This window comes from Melopsittacus undulatus, chromosome 7 (assembly GCF_012275295.1).
Source record: "Melopsittacus undulatus isolate bMelUnd1 chromosome 7, bMelUnd1.mat.Z, whole genome shotgun sequence".
Classification (NCBI taxonomy): domain Eukaryota; kingdom Metazoa; phylum Chordata; class Aves; order Psittaciformes; family Psittaculidae; genus Melopsittacus; species Melopsittacus undulatus.
In genome coordinates this window covers 12,137,750-12,159,819 of record NC_047533.1, presented here as the reverse complement: position 1 = coordinate 12,159,819, position 22,070 = coordinate 12,137,750, and the positions used below count along the sequence as shown (strand labels likewise).

Here is a 22,070-nt window from a genome sequence, read left to right as displayed (position 1 = left end):
TTGAAGATTACAAGTACTTGAGGTCATATTTGCAACTGATTTGAGAACTTGTAAGCTTTGGTGCATTGGCCATTTCAGAATGGTGTCAGAATGAAGCTGATGTGGAATAGAGTCCTTTTGTTTCTGTGCCACTCAGAATGGGAGGGACATTTCTGACATGCTCTTCAGCTCCACCAAAGAGCATGTTATTTGAGACTAGATCAGAAAGAGAAGTTTTCTTCTGCAACATCAGCATTAATGTGAAACGTTGGAAGAAAAAGTTGCTGAGATTATTTGGAAGGGTATGGTGCTGAGACTATGCAGAAAATTGAGGTGAAGAGATCAGTGAGCAGACATATAGTTTATGTAAAATTATGTTTCTATGTATCCAGTGTAATCCAAGTCCCTGGAATTGACATTTAAGGCATAAACTGGAAGCAGGTGTTGGTAGTATTTTATACTCGCAGATGTTCATTAAAAACAGAAGTGAAATAACCATTTAGCTTGTATTCTCTTGCTCAAGCACTTACCAGATGCTTGCCCTGCCAGAAGCCTTTTTTGTAGATGTTTCCACTTGTTTCATACTGCAGCATATGAGACAGCATCAGTATACAGGGAAGCTGTTTGTGTATGCAGATATCCTTTTCAGCGTTGTGAGTAGCAGGGGCTTTTTGTTAGTGTGACTCATCTTGGAGTCACTCGTGACAGTACACTGCACATTCTGATAGGAGATCCTATATTTGACAATAAGGAGCTGTTCTCAAGCCCGTGGTTCATAGGTATGCTTTGTCTCTGAGTACCTCACATATAGGGAACTATTCTAGAACCCTTCCCTTTTTTCTTTTTTAAAATAAAGCGTGTCACTCTATATGAACCAAAAAGCACTTAAATTATTTATGTATAGCACAAATGAAACACGAACCCTGAAGGTGATAACCATCTGGTACATAGCACATTGCATGGTTAGAGGTGACAGTCTCCAAAACAGCAAGCTGTTACTCTTTCTTGTAAGACTTAACATGGCCTTATCTAGGCTTAGGTTCTAAATGTTCCTTAATTTGATGCCTCTGTTTCTCAAGATATGATGCTGTAGAAATATATATATGTAAAAACTGTTCAAGTAGTCCATGACTGGAGCACAGGGCTGCAAAGCAGGGTGTGTGTCTTCTAGTTCTCTCTTCACTGGTAACCTTTTGGAAGACATATGCATGACTTTATTCACTGAACTTCAGTGTGACTGTGTGGGACCACAGTTGCAAGCCTAAGTTCTGTATCACCTGCAGTTGGAAGAGAGAAGTAGACACTGCTAGGGGAAAACAGGGACATTTCAGAGCACTTACATGATGCCTAAAAATAGGTAGCATGAGGTTTACCTCATGAACTGGCTATAATACCTTACCTTTGTTAAGTATGCAGTAGGAGAATACTGTGGTACTAAAGATAAAAGGATGTCCTAGTGGAAGATAAAACTTCCATCAAGTTCTGCCATCACACTGCTATCTTGTGCTCTGGTATCCTTTCTGTAATGTAAGAGGATTAAGTATATATATGTGGATGGGTAAAGCAAGTACGGCTGATGGTTGTTGAACTATTAACTGTAGAACTCTTGCCAGATCACTTCGGCAAAGTGTGCAGGTTGAGTGTGCAACTTGGATCTTTTGTGTTGTTAGGTCAGTAACTAATTAACTGCATTTCAGAACAGTTCAGTACTGGTTTTGAAGTATAAAAAGACTTCATATATATCCCTCAAGGATTTGCTTGAAAGCTTAATATCTGAGTTCAGCTGTTGATACTCTCTTTCTGTTAAGTTTTGGAGGATAGTCTCATCAGCTGATTTTTGCCTGAGTGTCAGTCTTAAGTTTTCTTTGGTTACTGTGTATGTAAAAGCCTCTGTTAAAATTACTTTTTTTATTGCCTGATGCCATGTCAAGAATCAGATCTTAGTTTCCCAAATGAAAGACTGGGTTTCATGATTTGCTGGTTTCAGTTAAGCTTCTGAAAGAAACAGTCCTTCTGCCTGGCTCTTTCCTTTTCCTTCCATATTTACACTGCCCCATAGCAGACATTACCAGAGGAACCAAGCTGATCCAGCAAAACAAAAGGTTAGTATTTAGCAGTATCATTTCCCCAATCTGGTGTATTGTGCAGTCACACAGCTACTTAGTGGCACAAAAAAACCCCATGTGTGGGGCCAGGAGGGCAGTGAAGTGCTGCGTGTGCACCATCTCCAACTTACCTGATAAACCACTTGTAGAAGGCAAGAGATTGCAGATGGACACATAGTAGAAAGCTCTGAAGCAACAGACAGGAATGTTGGGGCAGTATTTAGGGAGCAGAGTCGAAACCCAGGAAAAAAACAAGTATTTTCTGTTTGCTTGTGCAGTCCTGGTCCAGTGCCTATCTTGTATGCCAAATGAGGGGAAATTCCAGTGGGAAAAAGTCATGTAATTAAAGCTTGCGTATAACTTGTTCTAGTAGCCTCAGGTACTGTTATAATCGTGGCAGCCTAAAAATAGTGACTGCTCCCAACTATCAGTGTAATGTGTGGCTTGTTATGGTTTGAGGTAAAATGTGCTGCCCTTTTCACCCCACAGAGGCATCTTACCCTATCAGCAGGCAGTGTGTTATGGAGTGTATAGTTGATTGAGCTGCTCTTTTTGTGGATCAACAAATGGCTATTTCCTACATTCAGACAAGCTGCAATATTGTCCTACTTTCAGCCTGTGAAACTACAGGAATTTAGCACAGAAATACTTTTGTCCACCTAAGGCTGCTCTTCCTCGTGAAGTATTTTTTGATGTTAATGACTGTAATTTTACAGAAGTGTTTTTTTATATGTGCGATAATTTACGGTTTCAGATTATGAGGAAAAAGCATTCACATTGGAGGCTGTAGTGCTTTTCATATTGACTTGCCACTGTGGTAATTATTAGTGCTCTGACACCAGATGCTTGCATAGCAAATGTCTGTCATCAGTTTGTGGTGGTGGGAATGAAGCTCAGATACTGTTAAGCATTGAGCAGTTCCTCACTGGTGTAATATTGCTGTGCCCGTGAATTAGATGAGAATTCACAGGTTTAAACCAACAGCTGATATAAGAGCTGGTAACTTTGAGAAATAATTTACCTCATGTTTTACAGAACAATCTCTCAAAAGCAGAAAACTTAAGTGAATTTGGTTGTCTTAAGGTTGATCCTTGCTGCTTGTTTTGTGATTCAGGATCAGGCCTTCGTAAGGGCCATGAGTAGCAAATGCAGCCTGGAAACTGCAAACCTTAACCTCCAACAGTGAGATTAAGGAATAAGAAATCCTTAGTTGAGTGTGGTGAAAAGGACAAGTAACGGTTGCAGATGAATAGAGAGTAGGATAAAATGTGAGTCTGCCAAAGATTGTGCTACAACAGCTTGGGTATCTCCTCTGAGTTAGCAGGGGGCAGAGGGAAAATGACAAACTTAATTCATCTGGATTGAGGCAGAATATGTAACAAGATGTGATGTGGAAGTTGTCTGAACTGTGGAAGAGATTTATATATATATATATATATATCGTTTAGAGCTGTCTGAGGAGGACAGAGCACGAGTTGTACAGAAAAAATACTGTTCCTTGGGGACTGGCTTGAGGGTTTGTTTGAGGGCTGGAGAGCTGTACTCGCACCCTCACTCGGGGCCGCTCCAGGGGCTGGCTCTCCATGGAGCTCTGCCCGTACCTGCCACCGGCAAATGGACCGGGAGCCAGGGACGGGAGCAGGAGTGTGGATATCCAAATAGGGCGAGATGCCTCCTAGTCAGGAATGCAGCTGCGGCTGCTGCATCTAATTCTGGGCAGTTGTGTGCGGAAACGAACATGCCTGTGGCTAATGCACGTTCCTTGGGCGAGGTTTCGGTTACCCTCCTTGAACCTAGAGCTGAACCAGGTTGGGAACTGCGGCTGGGCGCAGAGCCGGGAGCCTGTGCCGGGAGGGGCCGGGCGCCGAGCGCGTTCAGGCAGCACTGGGCGAGACGGAGAACATCGATCGGGTTCGCCGGCTCCGCGCGTGATTAGCGTGGCTGGCGGGGCGGGGCCCGGGGGGGGCGGCCGGGGGGGGGGGGGGGCCCGCGAGGCCGCGGTGCGGGCCCGGGTGGCGCCGCGGCGGTGCGGGCGGGTAGGGGGCTCCGGCGCCGCCGCCTGTGAGGACCGCAGCGTTCATGGTGAGCGAGGCCGCAAAGGGCTGCGCAGGGCAGGGCAGGGCGGCTGCGGGGAGTCGGGGCCGGGGGGACGCGGTGGGTGGGAGCGGAGGCCGGGGGCCCGTCCCGCGCGGAGCTGCCGGCCGCGGAGCAGTGTGGAGACTGCCGCTGTGGAGACTGGCGCGGTAATTTCCCTTTCGGCTTCCTCGGAGAGTGGTTATCTTTGTATAAGCGGAGCTAGAGCGGGATGACCTTGGTAAAGCGGTTGTGTTACTTTGGGCTCGGTGATGCCGGTCCCCGGGGGAGGCTCGGTGCGTGTGGGAAGTCTCACAGCCCTCTCCCGCTTAGTGCGGGTGATGTGCTCTGGTGAGTTATTTGCGTTTTCCATAGGGATGGTTCAGGATCCCTTTGTTGGTTAGCTTCTTTTTCTTGAAGAATTACGGAGGATAAGCAGAACTTGAGTTTCTCGCATCTCAACTGCAAAGCTGCCAGGTTCCGCCCAATTAAACTCGCTTTCAGGGTGTGTGTGTGTGGTGTTTCCTTGAGTATGTTTGTTTGTTTTGCTTTGTTATAAATCAGTGCTTTAATCTGTAGCACGTTCTCTTAGAGCATCTTCAAGCTGTAGTTCAGCTATTGTGGTTTAATACTGAATAGGTAAAGATGAAACCTGGAAGGAAGCCTAAGAGATCTCAGTGATAAGGATGTATTCTAAGTCATAAAGGATCAGATCATCCTAAATTGATCCTAAAATTAACTTGCAACCATATCAGGTTAGTAAGCCCTAATTACAGTGTAGGATTTAAGTAGATGCTGAATTATTTGTACCTGTGAGAGATTTGAGTCTGCCTTATTTGAAAAGAAAAAGCTTAAAATGAGCTATTGTGTGGTTTAGCCTATTGCAGCGTGTGCAAATCCTTCTACTTGCTCAGTCAGCAGATACTGTTAATATCAGTTTGTGGAGGATTCAGTCTGCTTCGCTGCTATATCATACATTGTGCTCTGCTTGAAATGGCATTCTTCTTGCTGGAATAAAAGATCATTTTCATGAGCTTTTGTCTGCTGTGACTTTTGGGTGTTTGGTTTTTTTTTGTGTGTGTGTGCTTATTTTTTAGTTTTCCCTATTTAAAACCCAGTCTTTTGGTTAATAACTGTCACCAACAGACATCTTATTCTTTTTTGGCTGCCACTGGAAAGGATGAAATTACTACAAAGGACTCGTAATCTGATAAAATGTGCCACTCCCATTGCTGTGCTGCTCTGGCTGCTTTACTGTAGGCTAGTGCTGAGAGCACGTCAGTGAATACTTGCTGAAATGTGGGGTGGGCTTTTGCTCTGTAAGAACTGTGAATAACTGTACTAATACGCAAATTGTGTAACTAGCCGCCCATATTCCAAAATAAGGCATTCCTTCAGCAATAAATTCTTGGAAGAATGGTACTGTGGTCTGGAAAACTTTGTGCTTAGCTGAATGAGAGATTCAGATTGTACTGTACAGAATAAAATCCCTACTGCAGCCCAGTGTACATGGTTTTCTTACCTTCCAAAAGCAATTTTTCTCTGCAGTGGACTTTCCGAGAAAGAAGACCTTGGAGTAATTTTCATAAACCTTAATTAAGCTGCTTTTCTGGAACTTGTGCTGTAATACACACTGGGTGCATGTGTTTTAATGTCAAGTTCTGTGAGGCTTTAAGGAGATCAATATATGATTATTTCTGCATGTTAACAGTTTCTTGTGGATACCAGATGGTTTTTCTTTCACTAGTAGTGTCCCAAAGGAGTAAAAATGTGAGATTTAGGGACAAGGTTCACCTTGTCTGTGGAAGCAGTAATAGAGGTTAATATTTGACTATGTTAATTTGTGAAAAATAGCTAATAAAAATCAGTTGTCTATTCTTTCTCCCAGTTTCTATTAGAAATGAACTTCACTCCTGACACCACAGTGCTTACACTCCACAGCTGATGGTGCAGCTGAAGCAGGTTAGGATGGCGCACTCATACGCCAGTCACTATCAGCCACTTCCAAGGGATTACTAAAGCAAGACTAGTGTTTTAGCTTTCTGAATATGCTCTTAATCACAATGCCTTTCTTCTAGTATTTATTTACTTATTTTCTCTCTGGAGGCTTTTTTTAATGAACAGCTTTTTCAGCATGAGCTCTATCCCTTTACTGACCAAAGCTGACTACCATTCAGTATTTCAGATAAGTTTTTCTTGGTTCTTAACCTTGTTTTCAAAACGGATGTCGTGCACAGCAGTATTAACTGGTATCACTAAGCCGGACATTCCAGATTCATGAGTGTTATCATCATAGCGATGTGGGTATCAGAGGGCTGATTGTCCAGGCAGTGTCCAATTAGCAAACAAGGAAAAAGAGTGTTTTCCTGTGACCCAAGAGCTTCATGGGCTGGCAGCTATGACTCCCATAGAACTAGTTTATTAGAACTGAATTGTACAACAGAGAGTAGAAGACCATGGTTGTGTTGCTCTGCATTCATGTGTGGGTTTTATCCATCCTTTTTTTGAGGTGGGGTTGGAGGAGGTGGCCTTCCTGGAAGCAGTAGGGGTCCCATTTTAGTTTGTGAATGATCCAGGGTCTTCTGAATGTGTTGGAAAGGTTGAATCTGTTACCAAAGAAGTGTTGATGTAATTGACCCGTTAGGTTAAAAGAAAGAAATCAGTACCATTAGAGGAGCTGTTTGTGCTTATGGGAAGATGTCATAGCTGGAACAGTGTGCCTAGTGCTCATTTGTAATTAATAGTTTTCACACTAGTTTGCTTTCTTTTAATGGAAATAGTATAAACAACCTACATGTGGAAGCAAGTGGGGTTGGCAGTGGCAAAATTCATTATAAAGCTGAATGTAGAAGTATCTGTAATATGGATTTGCTTTTTCCAACAGGCCATTTGACAGTGTTTGTTGTTTGTATATCACTGATACTTTAAATAGTTAACCTTTGCTATAGTACTCCAAGTATTGGAGTAGACAGGAGTTGTGTAAAGATTTTATCCCATTAGGTCATGTTTTCAGTACATTTATTTCTGAAACAGTGTTTGTAGGAAAAATAAAAACAGCATGGAGCATGCAATGTCACGTCTTCTGATGCAGATCATAGTGATACACTGAGGGTGAAAGGACTTCTGAAGGGCTAACTCCTCTCTCCAAGAGAGCTTAGATGAGGTTCCCAGGGCTCATCCATCTGAGCTGGGAATGCCTTCAAATTTGGAGGTTCTACCATGTCCCAGGGTTTGACTACCCTCCTTTCTTCCTTAAGACCAGAATTCCCTTTGTAGCAGTTTGCATCTATTGTCTTCTTCTTCTTTATATAAGTGTCTCAGAATTTTGTACTTTGCCTTCACCATCCCATTACTGCTGTCTACCAAAGATCCCTATGAAGCCTTCTCTACCAAAGGCTGACCAAGCCAAGTTCTCTCAGCTTCTCTCAGTATGCCACTAGCTCCAGACCCCAGTCATCTTGGTGCCTCTTAGCTAGTCTTGCTTCGGTGTGTCAGTATCTGTACTGCACACCAAAGTTCATACCTTATGCCCTGTTATGACTTAGGATTGTTGTAGTTCAAGGCATCGTAACATGTGGGGTTTCTGTCTGACCACGATTTGAACTTCTTTGCCATTGTTGAACAGTTGCAGCTGAAAATAGCTTGGGAGAAGAAATCATATGATGAGATTTTAAGACAAGAATCTTGTGGTTGTTTTTGCCCTCGGTTTCAAAACCATGTAAATCAAAACAAAAGTATTTTAAACAGGTCTTATTTTCTACCTCAGATAATATCTGTCGGTTTTAAGGTCCTTCTTGGCAGTTGTTTGTAAAAGCTGGCTTTTACAAAAGCCAGAGGAGCTTAAGATGTTTCTACAAATAGAAGGAATAAAAAAAAAACAAAATCAAACCTCACTCCTGAACAGAAATTTGAACATTGTTTTGAATTCTGAAGTTGCTTTACTTTAAAAGCTTTAAAAGGACCAAGTTGGGCAGAGATGTGAAAGCATTATCTTGTAGACTTTTATAGACCCTTTTCAGAATCTCATGTGCATTACCTTGTAACTCTTGTAACTTGCCCTTGTCTTTATCTTCTCTAGGAATATGAAGAAAAAACTGGAAGAGCTCACAAACCGCTCTCTCCTAAACAGAATGTGAGGAAGAATCTTGATTTTGAGCCACTCTCCACTACAGCACTTATTTTGGAGGACAGACCAGCGTAAGTTTTGGGAAGCACACCACCTAGGGTCTCTTTAAGATTTGCCTAGTGATGCTTTCCTTGCTGTGTGTATTTGATGACTCAATGATTTAAAATTTAAGTAGATTTTTTTTCAGGCGAATGAATATGATAGTGGGATGACTATGAGAAAAATGACTCAAAACTATTTTATAATAAAAGCAATGGCCTTGTATGACAGGGGGGTAATTCGGAGAGCAGAGGTCTGGTTTTGAGTAATTCTACCTTCTAAACATGAATAAGGGATTTTTATTTTCCCTGAGAGACTGTAAGTATAAAAGTGAAGCTGGTATATGCTACAGAAATTGAGAAGTAAGGATACAGTGTCCTGTTTACACAGAGAAAGACCACACCTCCATAAATAATGAAACAACATAATGTTTGTTCTGCAGTGGGTTCAGTGTTGCATTTTAAAGGTTGTCAAGTGCTTGGTGAGTTGTTTCATGCTTGTGTTGCTGCAAGGATATTCTTGTATATGCAGCCTAACTCCGTAGCAATTCACTGGCACTTGTTTTACTGTGGTTTGCTTCTGAATTACATAGCTTCAGTTATGTTTAGCCTGTTTCTGAATGGTACCTAGGTTTACAGGCATGGTGTCTAAATTCTAATATAGCTGTATGTCAGTGTAAAGAACTGGCATAGCATAGGCCTGTGTTTTCATCAGCAGATCTGTATGAAGAATGCTCATGTATCAAAGTAGTTTAGTTGTAGGGTTATTTAAGACACTTTTTGGCTTGACTGGTAGACTATGACAGGACTTCTTGGGACATCTGGAACAATGCACCCGTGATTATTTGTTACAACAGGTTTTATTATGTAGAGCTGGAAACAACACATACTAGCTTATTTGTTGTATTTAGAACTTGTCTGTTAAAAATCATGCTTAATGAGAGAATCTGAGAAGTGCAACATTCAGACAGATTGCGTTAGTGATACATTACAGGATAATAGTCAGAGTTTGCTTTCTTTCCTACTATTGATAGTCTAAGGAACTTGTAGCAGAAGAGATATCAAGGTTCTAGACAACTGCATCATCATGTCTGTCTAGTAGGGAAAAGCTCTGGACAACAGTGCAGTCTTCAGGTGACTCTAAGGAATCTTTTTCTAATAGTTACAGTTTTATACTGTTGGGTTGTTTGGGGTTTGTTTTGTTTTTTACCTATCAGGCTTTAAGCAAATTCTTTTTTTATTTCCTGTAAAAGAAAGATTTAAGATGTACAGAAGAAAAATGCAGATTTTTTTCCAAATAACTACTGTCAATTTTGCACTGACTTGTAGGGTTTGTTAATTGAATCTAAATTAGATATTAAACATAGAATCACAGAATAGCTTGGGTTGGAAAGGACCTTAAGCTCATCTAGTTCCAGCGCCCTGCCATGGGAAGGGATACCTCACAGTAAACAATGTCACCCAAGGCTCTGTGGAGCCTGGCCTTGAGCACTGCCATCTTATGTGTATGGTGGTGCTGTTAAGAGATAGGACAAATAATTTAAGTAGTGGAATTTAAGTTAACAGAACATACATAGTTTCATCTGGTTTTCCTTTTAAACTTTTCCTAACTCACATCACTTTTAAAGATTTGGATTTAAAACAGATGCTGGTCAGTGCACATAAATGGAACTGGAAAAGGAGCAAATTATTCTCTGTGGTTAACAGACACTAATGCGAAAATCCACTTTCCCTGTTCTTGTAACAATCTCAATTTTAAAAGATACTCATAGGTACATATCACACAGCTGTGCATACTTAACAAGGGATATGATTATGTAAATAGTAAAGCATGCTACTGTTGATTTTGACTGTGCTAACAGCTGCCTCACGTGTGACACCTTACAGGAATGTGAAAGTGAAGGCATCTATTTTTTAGTAACCAAAGATACAAAGTGTGCTAGGAACACAATACTGTGTTCACAGAAGAACAAAGTACTTAGTCATTTCTGTTCTGATGTTTTAGTGATCCTGTAGTTGTGTGAGATACATAGTGGTTATGTTAATTGCAAGTATGGGTATAGCTTAAGTTTATGTGGTCTGACATAGGAGTATGTGGATTTGTATGGCAGAGATGTTACGAGCCTTAACAAGTCAAAATGGCTGTGTTGATAATGGGAGCATATAGATAATGGGAGCATATAGAGGATGACTTCAATGCCACTTGTTGCTGTACAAGTGCAGGGGATGAATATAAAATAGAAATAGGGCCTCAGAGAGCAGAGGGGAAAAAGAAGCTGGTGTAGGGAGTTATATGGGTAAAGAAAGTTGTGGGTCTAACACTTAAACAAGGTGCATATTAAGAGAGAGTATGGTCTTGTATCTTTTCTGCAGAGATCGGTTTAAAACAAAGCTACCAGCTTGGCATATACCAGTATAGTCGTTTTGTTTCTGAAGATCAGCCTGCGGGTTCAGTTGGTTCAATAATAAAAATGCTGAAATTACCAAACATAAGGAAATTACTCAGCATATTTTGTGTATAAAAGTAGTCAGAGCTGGTCAATGTTCTTTCCTTCTCTTCTGCTGACTCTGGCAACAAAAATTTCTTTCCAAGGATGTGTTGCTCTGTTCTTTGATCAAATATTTTGACAGGAGCAGTAGAAGTTTTTCTTTGAGAAGGTCTAGAAGTTTCTTCAGACAAGCATGCCAACTTTAAATACTGATCTTTATTCTTTTAAATTCAAGGAACCTCCCTGCAAAACCTGCAGAAGAAGCTCAGAAACACAGGCAGCAGTACGAAGAAATGGTGGTTCAAGCAAAAAAAAGAGGTGATGGAATTTCTTGTTTTCAGAGGAGAGAAATGAAGGGGTATTTCTAAACTTGAAATGCACTTGTGTCAGTGTTGCTCTGTAATGCGAGGGATCTGTACTTCCCCTCAAAGCAGAATCAGTCCAGAGAAGAGAGGAATGAAGGTAGTGTTACTAAAAAGCCCCACTTCAAGCTGAAAAACAGTCCTAGAATCCAGCAGAATAAACAATTGAGTGGCATTTGTTTGTAGATTTAAACACTAATATATTGAAGTAACTCATCAGTCAAGTTAGTGAAGATTAGAATTATTTAGGTAAGTACAGGTTATTTGATAGCTTCATGCTGGGTTCAACCTGTTCAGGCTGTAGTATACAAACACACAATTTTCCATGTAGGAAAATGTACCTAGTCATGTTAATTTGATAATCTGTCTCCCACCTCAGATTTACAGCTTTCCCAAGTTTTTTCATCATAATTTCTTGTCTAACATTGTCCACAGAAGTGTCTCAGTGACATTGTACAGTGCACATCAAGTAGAGGTGACAGCAGTGGCTTTCTTCTGCTGATATTTTTGACCACCTGGGTTTTCTAATTAAAAACAAGCATTGCAGTTAATAGGGAATTTAGACTCACAGAAGTTGTGTCCAGCGAGAACTACTGGAAATGTTGAGAACTCCTGAGCCAAAAGAAACTGGAGAGGTGATATGAACACAGGATTTGCTTGCTTTCTGCAGTTGACAAATTAATAAAAGTATGCTTTTGTGGTTTTGAACATGATACACCTACCAGTGAAGTTCATGTGACTCCCATGTTAATATATCCATTTAACATGTAGTAATCCAAAGGAGTTTTCTGTGTTTTCTTTGTACAAAGGATAGATGGATTGAAAGAAGTAGGATGATGCTCAGGTTAGGCAATGAGCCATGTCCTTGAGCTGTCTTCACTGGACTGGAGTGTGCCGTTCTGTCTAGATAAATACCCTGGCAAACCTGTTTTCCCCGAAGCCAATCCAGATGAACAGCTTTGCAGAGTTATGTATTGTGTAGAGGTCAGGAAATCAAAGAGTATAAACACCCTCTTTTTGTTTAGAAACAAAATCAAAGCCTGCATTTAAGCAGCCTTACAGTATGCTCATATCAAAGCAAATACTGCGAGGAAGTTGGTACGGTTCTGCTTAGGCACAGCTTCTGTTGGGCTCTAATGTGGACCCATCAGGTTGTAGGTGTTCATTCCAAAGACTTTGTTCATGGTACTGCTGTTCTTCGGTTAGTTTTCCTTGTCAGATCAGTACCTTCTGATATTGTAGACTCTGTGTTTATGTGTGCATGCACATGTCCTAACACATTTTCCAAGTGGGAAGAATAGTAGTTGATGATGCAAGAAGAAGAAATACTGAATGATAATGCAAAAATGTAAAATATGTTTAAGCTAACATGAAAACTGCCATCTTCTTAAGGAACTGAAGGTTTACAGTGGTGTATGACATTTAGCTTAACCACACACTAAGTAGCATCAAAAATGGGGCTTTTGTGATTTTTCCGACAGTTGTCTAAATCATAAGCTACAAAGACAACATGTAAGAGTGGAAACAAAATGCAAAACTTGTATTATTTTAGCCTGTATTTTTGAGTCTGCCATAACAAAAGGGGTGTGGCTTTATTAGCAAACACTCTGACCTGTCCTACTAGATGGTGCTGTCAGCTGTCAGAGATGCTTATTCTAAGTTACTAATGTGGGTAGATTTGAAGGGTCAAAGGAGCCATATATTATCTAAATCCCTATGTCCCATCCCTCAAAATTGGGCCTTATGCATAGTTTGACTTTATCCTTTATTCGCATTTAACATCACTGCTTAGCTTGCTGTATGTATGGGAAATGCTTAGAATTCGAACAGCACTTGTAGGTGAACATACAGTGATTTTACATGGCTGTGTAGCTGTCACTAGCTAACTCTTGGTATTTGGTTTTTGGTTTTAATAACTTAAGAAGGAATATTGCTTTTCTGCAGAGCTTAAAGAAGCCCAGAAGAGAAAGAAACAACTGGAAGAACGTTGTAAACTGGAAGAGAGCATTGGCAATGCTGTTCTAACTTGGAACAATGAAATCTTGCCCAACTGGGAAACTATGTAAGGCAGTATGTTATACTGTGTTTTAATTAAAATTGCTGAGTCCGTATCCTGAAAAGTTACGAAATTAGCAAGTATTACTTAAAATGGTCTTGGATGCTTTTGTTTGAAAATCACTTTTGGACAGCTGCAAAGAAAATGAGCAACTTTTATTTCCTTATTTCTACAAGGTGGCTGTGATGCAATTCTAATTCTTACTTTGTGTCTTTAATAGAGGTGTAGGATATAAAAAAAACTGTATCAACGCTAAGAAGTGATCTGTGGTAGAGAATGTAGAAGTAGGAAGCATGATGGTTAAACACCATGCATTTATCAGAAATGAGCTACTTGAGCTGTTGATGTTACGGTATCGGATGTTGATTGAAGTACATGTATATTATTATGAAGCCTCTTTAATTATACAGTGCTATACCTGCTGGGATAATCAGTGATGGAAAGAGAAGTAGCTAGAGAGTTATTTGAAAAAATAAATATTTAAGTGCTAAAAGATTTCCTGCAGAGAGACAGCACAGGCAATTGGTAAGCTACCTTCCCTGTCTATAGTGTTGCATGGCCCTTGGTAGTCATCTTAATAGATAAGACCAGCCCCCCCCAGCCTTTGAGTATAACCACCACCACAGCAGCATATACCAGCTTCCACAGCACTTTGGTGTTCAGGTGCAATTCTGTTCCTCCTTCTGGGCTCTTGGATTGATGAACATATGCTGCAGCCATTTCAAAGCCTGTGTTCTGTTGAAATGGCTTTAATGCTCTCACCTAAAGTTATTACTTGTTATATCTTCATGCATTTAGGGAAGGGCTAGAGCTACAAAGTTGGGTGGGGAACTGCACATCTCATTTTCCCAGCAGGTTGAGGACAGAGTGGGAAGAGGGTAGACTTCAATAAGTTTGTGTTTCATCTTGCATGGAGGTGTCCAGTCTTTAGGGAGTGGCATAGATACAGATTTCCTTTTCACTTGCTTGGTTTTGACCCCTATGGTTCTTGCTGGTCAGGTGTGTTTGCAAATTCTGGCTATTTTGATTGCTATGCATCTGTCAAAATAAGCCATTAACCAGGAAGGAATTGAGCATTCCTTCACAGTTCAAAGCAAAATAGTACTAAAGAATGGGTATCTCCAAATTGCATTTGAGTTCTTTGCCTGTTGATGTTCATTTTGGTTAATGTTCATTTTAGTTTGGATCCCTTCACCAGCGATAGGAGGACACATCTGTAATTCAGCTGGCAATAAAGTATTTATTGGAATAATCTGTTTTTCTTTAAATAGGTGTTGTTCCCGTAAAGTGCGAGAGCTGTGGTGGCAGGGCATTCCACCCAGTGTGAGAGGCAAAGTCTGGAGCCTGGCGATTGGCAACGAGTTAAACATCACCCATGGTGAGACTGATGTTTTGTCTGCATTGTCTTACCAAGAAAAACAGTACAGGGACAGTTCTGCATTTGTTCTGATGTATCAGAACCTGGGGTGTGGATGTGAGGAGATGTTATCTGGTTATGCTCTTTTTGAGTTGCTTTGATGTGTTTTGTTAAAAAATACCATGTCTTTTAATCTTGTAGCTGCTCTAGGACTGCTGCTGTGAATTGTTTCTGATTATTGTTGTCATTGTGGCTTGCTTTGATGTTAGATGAAGATGGGAGGAATTAATGACTCCAGCTTTTTTTCTCTTTTTGAAACTTAGACTCATTAATTTTGCAGTGCCTGTGAGTGTGCATGTAACGCGCTTCCTTTGATTTAGAGCAGGGCAGTGGGTTTGTGAGAGATTAGAAAACCTGTGGGAAAGTTTGTACTTTTGTTTGTGTGTGTTTGTGAAAATGGAACTAGTGTGCTATTTCAGAGTACAGAAAAACATGACTCTGAAAGACTTAACATATGTAATTCCAACATGGAAATGCAGCAGACTGCCTGTACTACTCCTGCACTGTGTTACTTTTCTGTACTTTGGCTTAGTTACCTTTGGTGTAGTTCTTCCATGGAATTTGCTAGACTTATCCCAGTTATCCATTCAGACTATCATTTTGAACATCAGTGCCCTGTCAGAAATGTAATTACCTCAACATAAAAGGAAACTTGTGCCTAGGTTGCCTTTCCTTTTCACTTAATCTGAAGTTATAAGTTAGTGGAACAGTAATTTGGAACTGTAACCTGCTTAGAAAGTTCAACTACTATCTTATTAACTTGTAATGACTGGGGCAGCATTGCTCCATATGGTAGGTAGTTGGCACTGGACTGGATATGAGCATATTTCCTCTTGTGAGACGTCACTTGGAGTATTGTGTGCAGTTCTGGTGTCCTCAACATAAAAAGGACATGGAACTGTTGGAACAAGGCCAGAGGAGGCCACGAGGATTATCGGTGGACTGGAGCACCTCCCATATGAAGATAGGCTGAGAAAGTTGGGGCTGTTCAGCCTGGAGAAGAGAAGGCTGCATGGAGACCTCATAGCAGCCTTCCAGTATTTGAAGGGGGCCTATAGGGATGCTGGGGAGGAACTATTCATTAGAGACTGTAGTGACAGGACAAGGGGTAGCATGTTAAAACTTAAACAGGGGAAGTTTAGATTGGGTATAAGGAGGAAGTTCTTTACTGTGAGGGTGGTGAGGCACTGGAACGGGTTGCCCAGGGAGGTAGTGAGTGCTCCGTCCCTGGCAGTGTTCACGGCCAGATTGGACAGAGCCTTGGGTGATATTCTTAAGGTCCTTTCCAACCCTAACTATTCTATGAGTCTATATACAAATCATGGATTTGGTTTCTGTTTTTCTTCTTCCAGAGCTGTATGATATTTGCTTGGCTCGTGCTAAAGAGAAATGGCGATCGCTTAGCACAGGAGGGGCTGAAGTAGAAGGTGAAGGTATGCTTTTGACCAATGATTTTACAGTGTGGTACAGAATAAGAGATTTTGTACAATTATTCCTTAAAATGAAATCACAGATTTTAAACAAAACAAAAAAATCAGCTATAAGGCTGTCTAATAAAAAGAACACTTACTTTTGTGGAAGTAAGAGCAAGGTGTGTTCTTTCTTCTCTATGAAACTATGGCCTTCTATAAAACACACTTGTTCATTTTTTTTTATAAAGCATCACTAGGTACAGTTCTGATGGCAGTTTATAGGAAAGATAGGAAAATTTGGGAACTATAATTGCAGCACTAAATACTTTGCTGCATCTGTAATTTTGGAATCGAAACTCAAATTACAGCAGAAAATTGCATTTTAGTCCCTTATTGCAGCTTTGAGCCCATCTCTTGGGTGTGTTTCAGAGAACAGCAATTCATTTTTGCAAAGTTGTTTGAGATTTACTAATTGATTGGAAGAGTTATCTGATTTTGGGAACGTATAAAGCTACATGTAGATGCATGAAATTGCCTTTGCTATGTAAGTATGCTGAGCTGAAAAAGGAGAACATGCATACTGGCATTTATCAACAGAAAAATATTTTGGATTGGAAATCCCCTGCTTTGTTCTCTTAAGGTTGTCTGTGTCTTAAATAACATGAGTATTTGTGGAAACATAGTATGTTTCCAGCTTCCTCTTGTACTTTATTTTCTGGAGTGTAGATCCTCTTGTGATTAGTGTAAATATTGGCTAGTGACAACTGTTAGGTTTTGATTCTGGAGTAAGCAGCAGTAGGTAATTCCCAACTATACTTAGCCATAGTACATAGTACAAATAAAGACATACTACAAATAGACCTTTTTGGTATCAGAAATAACACCTAATACTTTAGAAATGTACTTTGTTTGAGATCTGTTTCAGTTATGGAGACTGTACTGCAGTGTCCATGAATGCAAGGAGTAAATGAACATTGTTTTGGAAGGAGACCTGACAGCAGTAAATAGGTGTCATCCATGAAATACTGCTGCTTTAGGACTTCTCTCTCCCACCACAGCCTTTCACCAGAGACAGCTACTTCAGGAGCTGGCAGGAAGCCTTGTTGAGGGTGAGGGGTCACAGATTAACAGGCTTGTGTCTGTGTAGTGATTTGTCAGCAGATACCAGTAAGTGCCTGGCCTGCGTTGCCCTGCACCTTCCCCCCAGCTCTTCAAAACACAGAGGGTCAATGTGCACTGTAGGGTTGCTCTTCGTCAGGATATACTTGCTTCTCAGCCTGTGTACCCTATTCGGGAAATCTGTCTATTCCTTTACTGCCTAGCATTCACATTGATGAAATAAATGAGCTGAGCAAAGCAAACCCTTACTGGGGGCAGGGGGGAAGAAGAGCATACACTGATCCATGTAATAAGTGCATAACTTTTGGCTTCTGTAGATGCTGGATTTTCTGCAGCTGACAGAGAAGCAAGCTTGGAGTTAATAAAACTGGATATCTCCAGGACGTTTCCTAATCTCTGTATTTTCCAGCAAGTAAGCAATGTTAACTTCAGCTAAATTCAGTTTACATGATCTTGCCCATCCCTTGACTGAAACAGCCCATTGAGTTCAAATCTGAAGTAAGTATCTTGAGAGGAAAGAATTCCTGAGGATTTTTGGAAAACTGTAAATAACCTAGAAAAGAGTAACCTTGAGGTACTGCACATTTGATTCTATGATTCTATTTGAAAGAGGCAAAAAAACAATGTTGGCTAATCACTGTGATTCATCTAGCCCAGTGTATGCTGGCTTCTGTCTACAGGTGACTGTTTTCAAGTCAGTGAATCAGTACTGCTGGGTTGCAGATACACAGTGAGTGAGATCACAGATAAGCAAGCAAGATTTGGTGGCCCTTTTTGGTTTGATGCAAGGCCAATTTAATTTGTGTGGTTTTGGTTTGTTTTAAAGACTCGTTTTAACCAAGTGTTCTGTCCTTGTATACACAGATTTTAGCAGTGCTATGAAAAGTTTAGACTGTGATAAATCAACATTTTTTGGGTGAAAAACCTTTTGACATTCTCAGCCATTTACAGTACTCAGTATAAGATATGACAGCTGTTAATAGTCAACAATGTGAACATGTTTAACTATACATGTAATTCTTGATATGCTGATTGTACGTTATGGCATATTGCTGTTCTGACTGTTTTCTTCATGGTTGATTCCTGTCTCCAGTCTAATAGACAAGTTAGTTTTTTATTAGAGTTCTGCTTTCTTGGCATTATTGTCAAAGTGCAGCTAAGCTGTAAGAAATCTCTTAGGCTTGTATTACTCTTGTATGAGGTTTTAATACCATAGAATCATAGGATGGTTAGGGTTAGAAAGGACCTTAAGATTATCCAGTTCCAGTCCTCCTGCCATGGGCAGGGACACCTCACACTAGACCACATCACCCAAGGCTCTGTCAAACATGGCTTTGAACACTACCAGGGATGGATCATTTATCACTTAATATGTAACTGATATGTCAGATGAACTGTATGCATTTGTAATAACTGGGGTATGGAGGGCTGTATCATGCTTTTAAAGCCAACATTATTTTGAAAGACTTGTGACTGTTTAAAGCTGCATAGGGAAAGAATAGAGATAGTAAGTACATGCTGTCTGTAGCACTGAAGAGTTGTTGATATGTTTGTTGTATACTCAAATCTATTGTCTTTGTTTTTGTTTAATTATAGGGTGGTCCTTACCATGACACATTGCACAGTATTTTAGGAGCCTATACTTGCTATAGACCTGATGTAGGCTATGTAAGTGACAAACTCATCTTTTTTCAGAGGTGGGGAGGGAGAGTTGTGCTATTTAGTCCTTTGTAAGCCAGTACTACATGATTTTATGAAAACTTGTGGGGTTTCTCTGTGCTTTCTTCTATTCCAGTACATGCTTGAGAAGTGTATATAACAGTTCTGTTGCTAGTTTTAAACTTAACAGGTTAAGTAATTGGAAAACTCAAAAGTACATATTTGTACTCAAAAGTACATACTTCGGAGTTAAAAGAGAAGATGTAGTTAACTTGGTCCTTTGGAGTACAGACTGTTCTTAATGGCAGTCTTACAGAGACTCTTCTGTTGAGTACATTTTACTCCTTTTGGCACGTATTTCTGTGTCTTAGCACTGTGAGCCTCTGGAACAGTCTTCAAAGCAGTGCTGCCCATGAAGGCTATGTGAGCATTTGAAGTAGTGATTAGGAGAGGACTGAGTAGGTTTCAGATAAGTTTTTTAGCCTTTTTTGCTAGGGCTCCTATAAACATATATATGAATTTATTCTTTATTTGGGAACAGTTGTTTTTGAGATGGCAGATCTACATCTGAGAGTAGCATGTGATGCTTGGGATAAAGCTGCTGAAAATAACTGCAGGGAAGCTTGGAGAAGAGCAGATCAGGTGGTGTGCTTCATATGGCTTGGAACCTGTTGTGTTGAGGAGCTTGTTCCTTAGGTTTGCAGGACAGACTGTCACACCTTGGCCTGTTTGACCCTGCAGTGGCAGCACTGTAGCCTCTGAGTGAGCAAGCTTGGCTTGGATTCAGCATTGATTCCACAGCATACTCTGTAGAAAAATGCAACAGCATTATGAGCTTATTGTAAATGGAACAAGAGCTTAATCTTAAAATGGTGCTGCTTGTCAAATGAGTCATTGCAGTTGTCTGTAACTGCTGCTAATTGATTGAAAAAGAGAAGAGCAGGCTTTGTCTGTAGTGTCCTAGGCCAGCATTCCACAGATAAGGGCATATATGATGTGTCCTTGAGAGGAGTTATTTATGAACAGCTTATTCTTCAAAAACATCATTCTGCATATTTGAAAGTGCTGTCAGCTTAGCCTGTCCTGGGATTTTTACTTAAAGGTGTCTTTACTCCTTGAGAGAGGATACAGTGTGGGAACTGTTGACTTCCATGCTCTTAAATGCAATACCAAAGGTCAAGTGGGTTAAAAAATCCTGCCTTTCTGAATGTTTCACAGACTTCAGCAGCAACAAGAGTGCATTAAACACTAGTGATTACGAGGACTAAATGAAGAAGCATTCTTGGAAGAATACAGTTATTGCTGAATTGTAACACTTCTCCTTTCTTTAGGTACAGGGCATGTCGTTCATAGCAGCAGTATTGATCTTGAACTTGGATACTGCAGATGCCTTCATTGCTTTTTCTAACCTTTTAAATAAACCCTGTCAGATGGCGTTTTTCCGTGTGGACCATGGCCTTGTAAGTATGCAAGAAAACTGTTCTCAACGTGCTGTGGGTATGTATAGGGAGAGTTTAAGAAGAAAAACCCATGGGCTCAGTAGCTTGGAGAAATCAGGATTTATTTTAAAGCTTGATAAACAAAATGCCCAACAACACACACTTCACCCCCTCAAACCCAAACCAAAACTCACCTCACTAACCCTTTTGAATAGGCAGGTGAATGAAATTGTTCAGCTGCTATTTTATGATCCTCAAAGAACAGTGATGAGAACATTACTGTAGGTGTTTTTCAAATTGAGCGCTGTAGTTGAAAGCTGAAAACACCTTAATATTCAAAGTGCCTTGAAGGTGCTTTTATCCTAACTAATAGCTTGCTAAAAATAGACTGCTGCAGGGAGAACCAGGTTTCCCATCTCTTATTGTAGCAGCTGTGTTTGAAGAGGAGCCTGGGGCAATCTGATGGGCAGAACCCTCTGATACTCAGTGGCAGCTGGTTAGCTGGTTCTTTTTGTAGTCTCTAAAATTCCTTGCTAGCAGGTACACTGGGCTACCTATACCCTAGCAAAATAAGACATACCTGCTGAAATCTGTTTTTAGTTTACTTTTGAAGTGTGCTTTTGTAAAATATTATGGCATTGTTTTTCCCAATTATTCACGTTTTAACACTGTGAAAATAGGATCTGCTTCTCAGGAGTTCAAATGGGAAGAATAAAGGAAGGGAATAGATATCAACAACAATCTCTTTTGTTACTAAAACAGTAAGACACTAGGGATCCTATCAGTACTGCCTGCTGGAAAAGCAGTATGCCATTCCCTGTTGTAGGCCCTGAATCTCATCGGTTGCCTGTGGGGAGCTGTACCACAGCACAGTCGTCATTGCTAGGAGTGTCGGTGATCTCCATTACTGTTCTTGGAAAAAGGATATGTTTTATGCATTCAGTGTGTAAAGATAGTTCTTATGAAGATCATTTTGGAATTAAATTTGCTAGAGTAAGATTTATTGTGGGGTTTGGTTTGTTTTTTTAGCTAAAATACCTGGGTTTGATATGCTCTTGGATAGTGATGTTTAGTTCTATTAGCCTGGCTAAGTAGAGGCTATATGGTAAATGGATGCTTACAGGAGAGTAGAGATAGACATGGAATAATACTAACATACTGTAAAATTACAAAGCAGTGATTAACACCACAAGGAAAACTTTGTACCTAGTATTTCAAACAGAGTAGTGACAGTGAGACAGTTTTGGCTTCCTGTGGTTAATGTACTGATCTGCTGTCTACCCTCATTGTTTTGTGCTCATTTGTTGTAAGTTCTAATTGAAAAACTTAAGACCAGGTAAGTTAGTTGTGGAGCTGATAGTAATTTACACTGATTTATCTTCTTTTGTTGGGTATAGTTTCATTAAACTAGATTTTTTTAATTACTACTAAATGAATGTCTCGTTGAATGCTGATCAATACCTGACCTGCTGCTGCATTTCTAATAGAGCTGCCTGCATTGCTGTCAATAGATGTGATTATAGCATTATGTTTAAGATCCCTTCTCTAGAGCACTTCTGAAATGCCTTAGTAGAACTCCTACTGTGCTGCTAGCATGTAAGGAGATCACTTTGGAACTGTCCATTGCATTACCTGCTTCCTTCTGTACACTCAGAGGTGTCATGTGATGCTCGGACTTCATGCATTTAAAGATTCATGTTGGGAAGCTATTTCAGTTCTGTAAAAGTGGGTTTCTAGATCTCTGGTGTCATGTTTGCCATGAAGATGTTTCTCGGTACCTGATAGTTCAGAGGTTT

General features: G+C 40.4%; 1 protein-coding gene across 2 annotated transcripts in view; it reads left to right on the top strand.

The window, feature by feature from the left end:
* TBC1D14 (TBC1 domain family member 14) overlaps nucleotides 1-22,070 on the top strand; it is a 73,560-nt gene that overhangs the window by 34,551 nt on the left and 16,939 nt on the right. The window contains exons 1-9 of one of the 2 annotated variants that reach the window (XM_034064671.1): nucleotides 4,068-4,166; nucleotides 8,236-8,354; nucleotides 11,046-11,128; nucleotides 13,117-13,234; nucleotides 14,500-14,606; nucleotides 15,998-16,078; nucleotides 17,494-17,588; nucleotides 18,773-18,844; nucleotides 20,167-20,295. In XM_034064671.1, the coding sequence (XP_033920562.1) occupies nucleotides 4,164-4,166; nucleotides 8,236-8,354; nucleotides 11,046-11,128; nucleotides 13,117-13,234; nucleotides 14,500-14,606; nucleotides 15,998-16,078; nucleotides 17,494-17,588; nucleotides 18,773-18,844; nucleotides 20,167-20,295 (807 nt within the window). In that variant the 5' untranslated portion in view covers nucleotides 4,068-4,163. Of the gene's footprint in view, nucleotides 1-4,067; nucleotides 4,167-8,235; nucleotides 8,355-11,045; nucleotides 11,129-13,116; nucleotides 13,235-14,499; nucleotides 14,607-15,997; nucleotides 16,079-17,493; nucleotides 17,589-18,772; nucleotides 18,845-20,166; nucleotides 20,296-22,070 lie in introns of those variants that run through there. The other variant, XM_005148504.3, reaches the window with a different exon arrangement.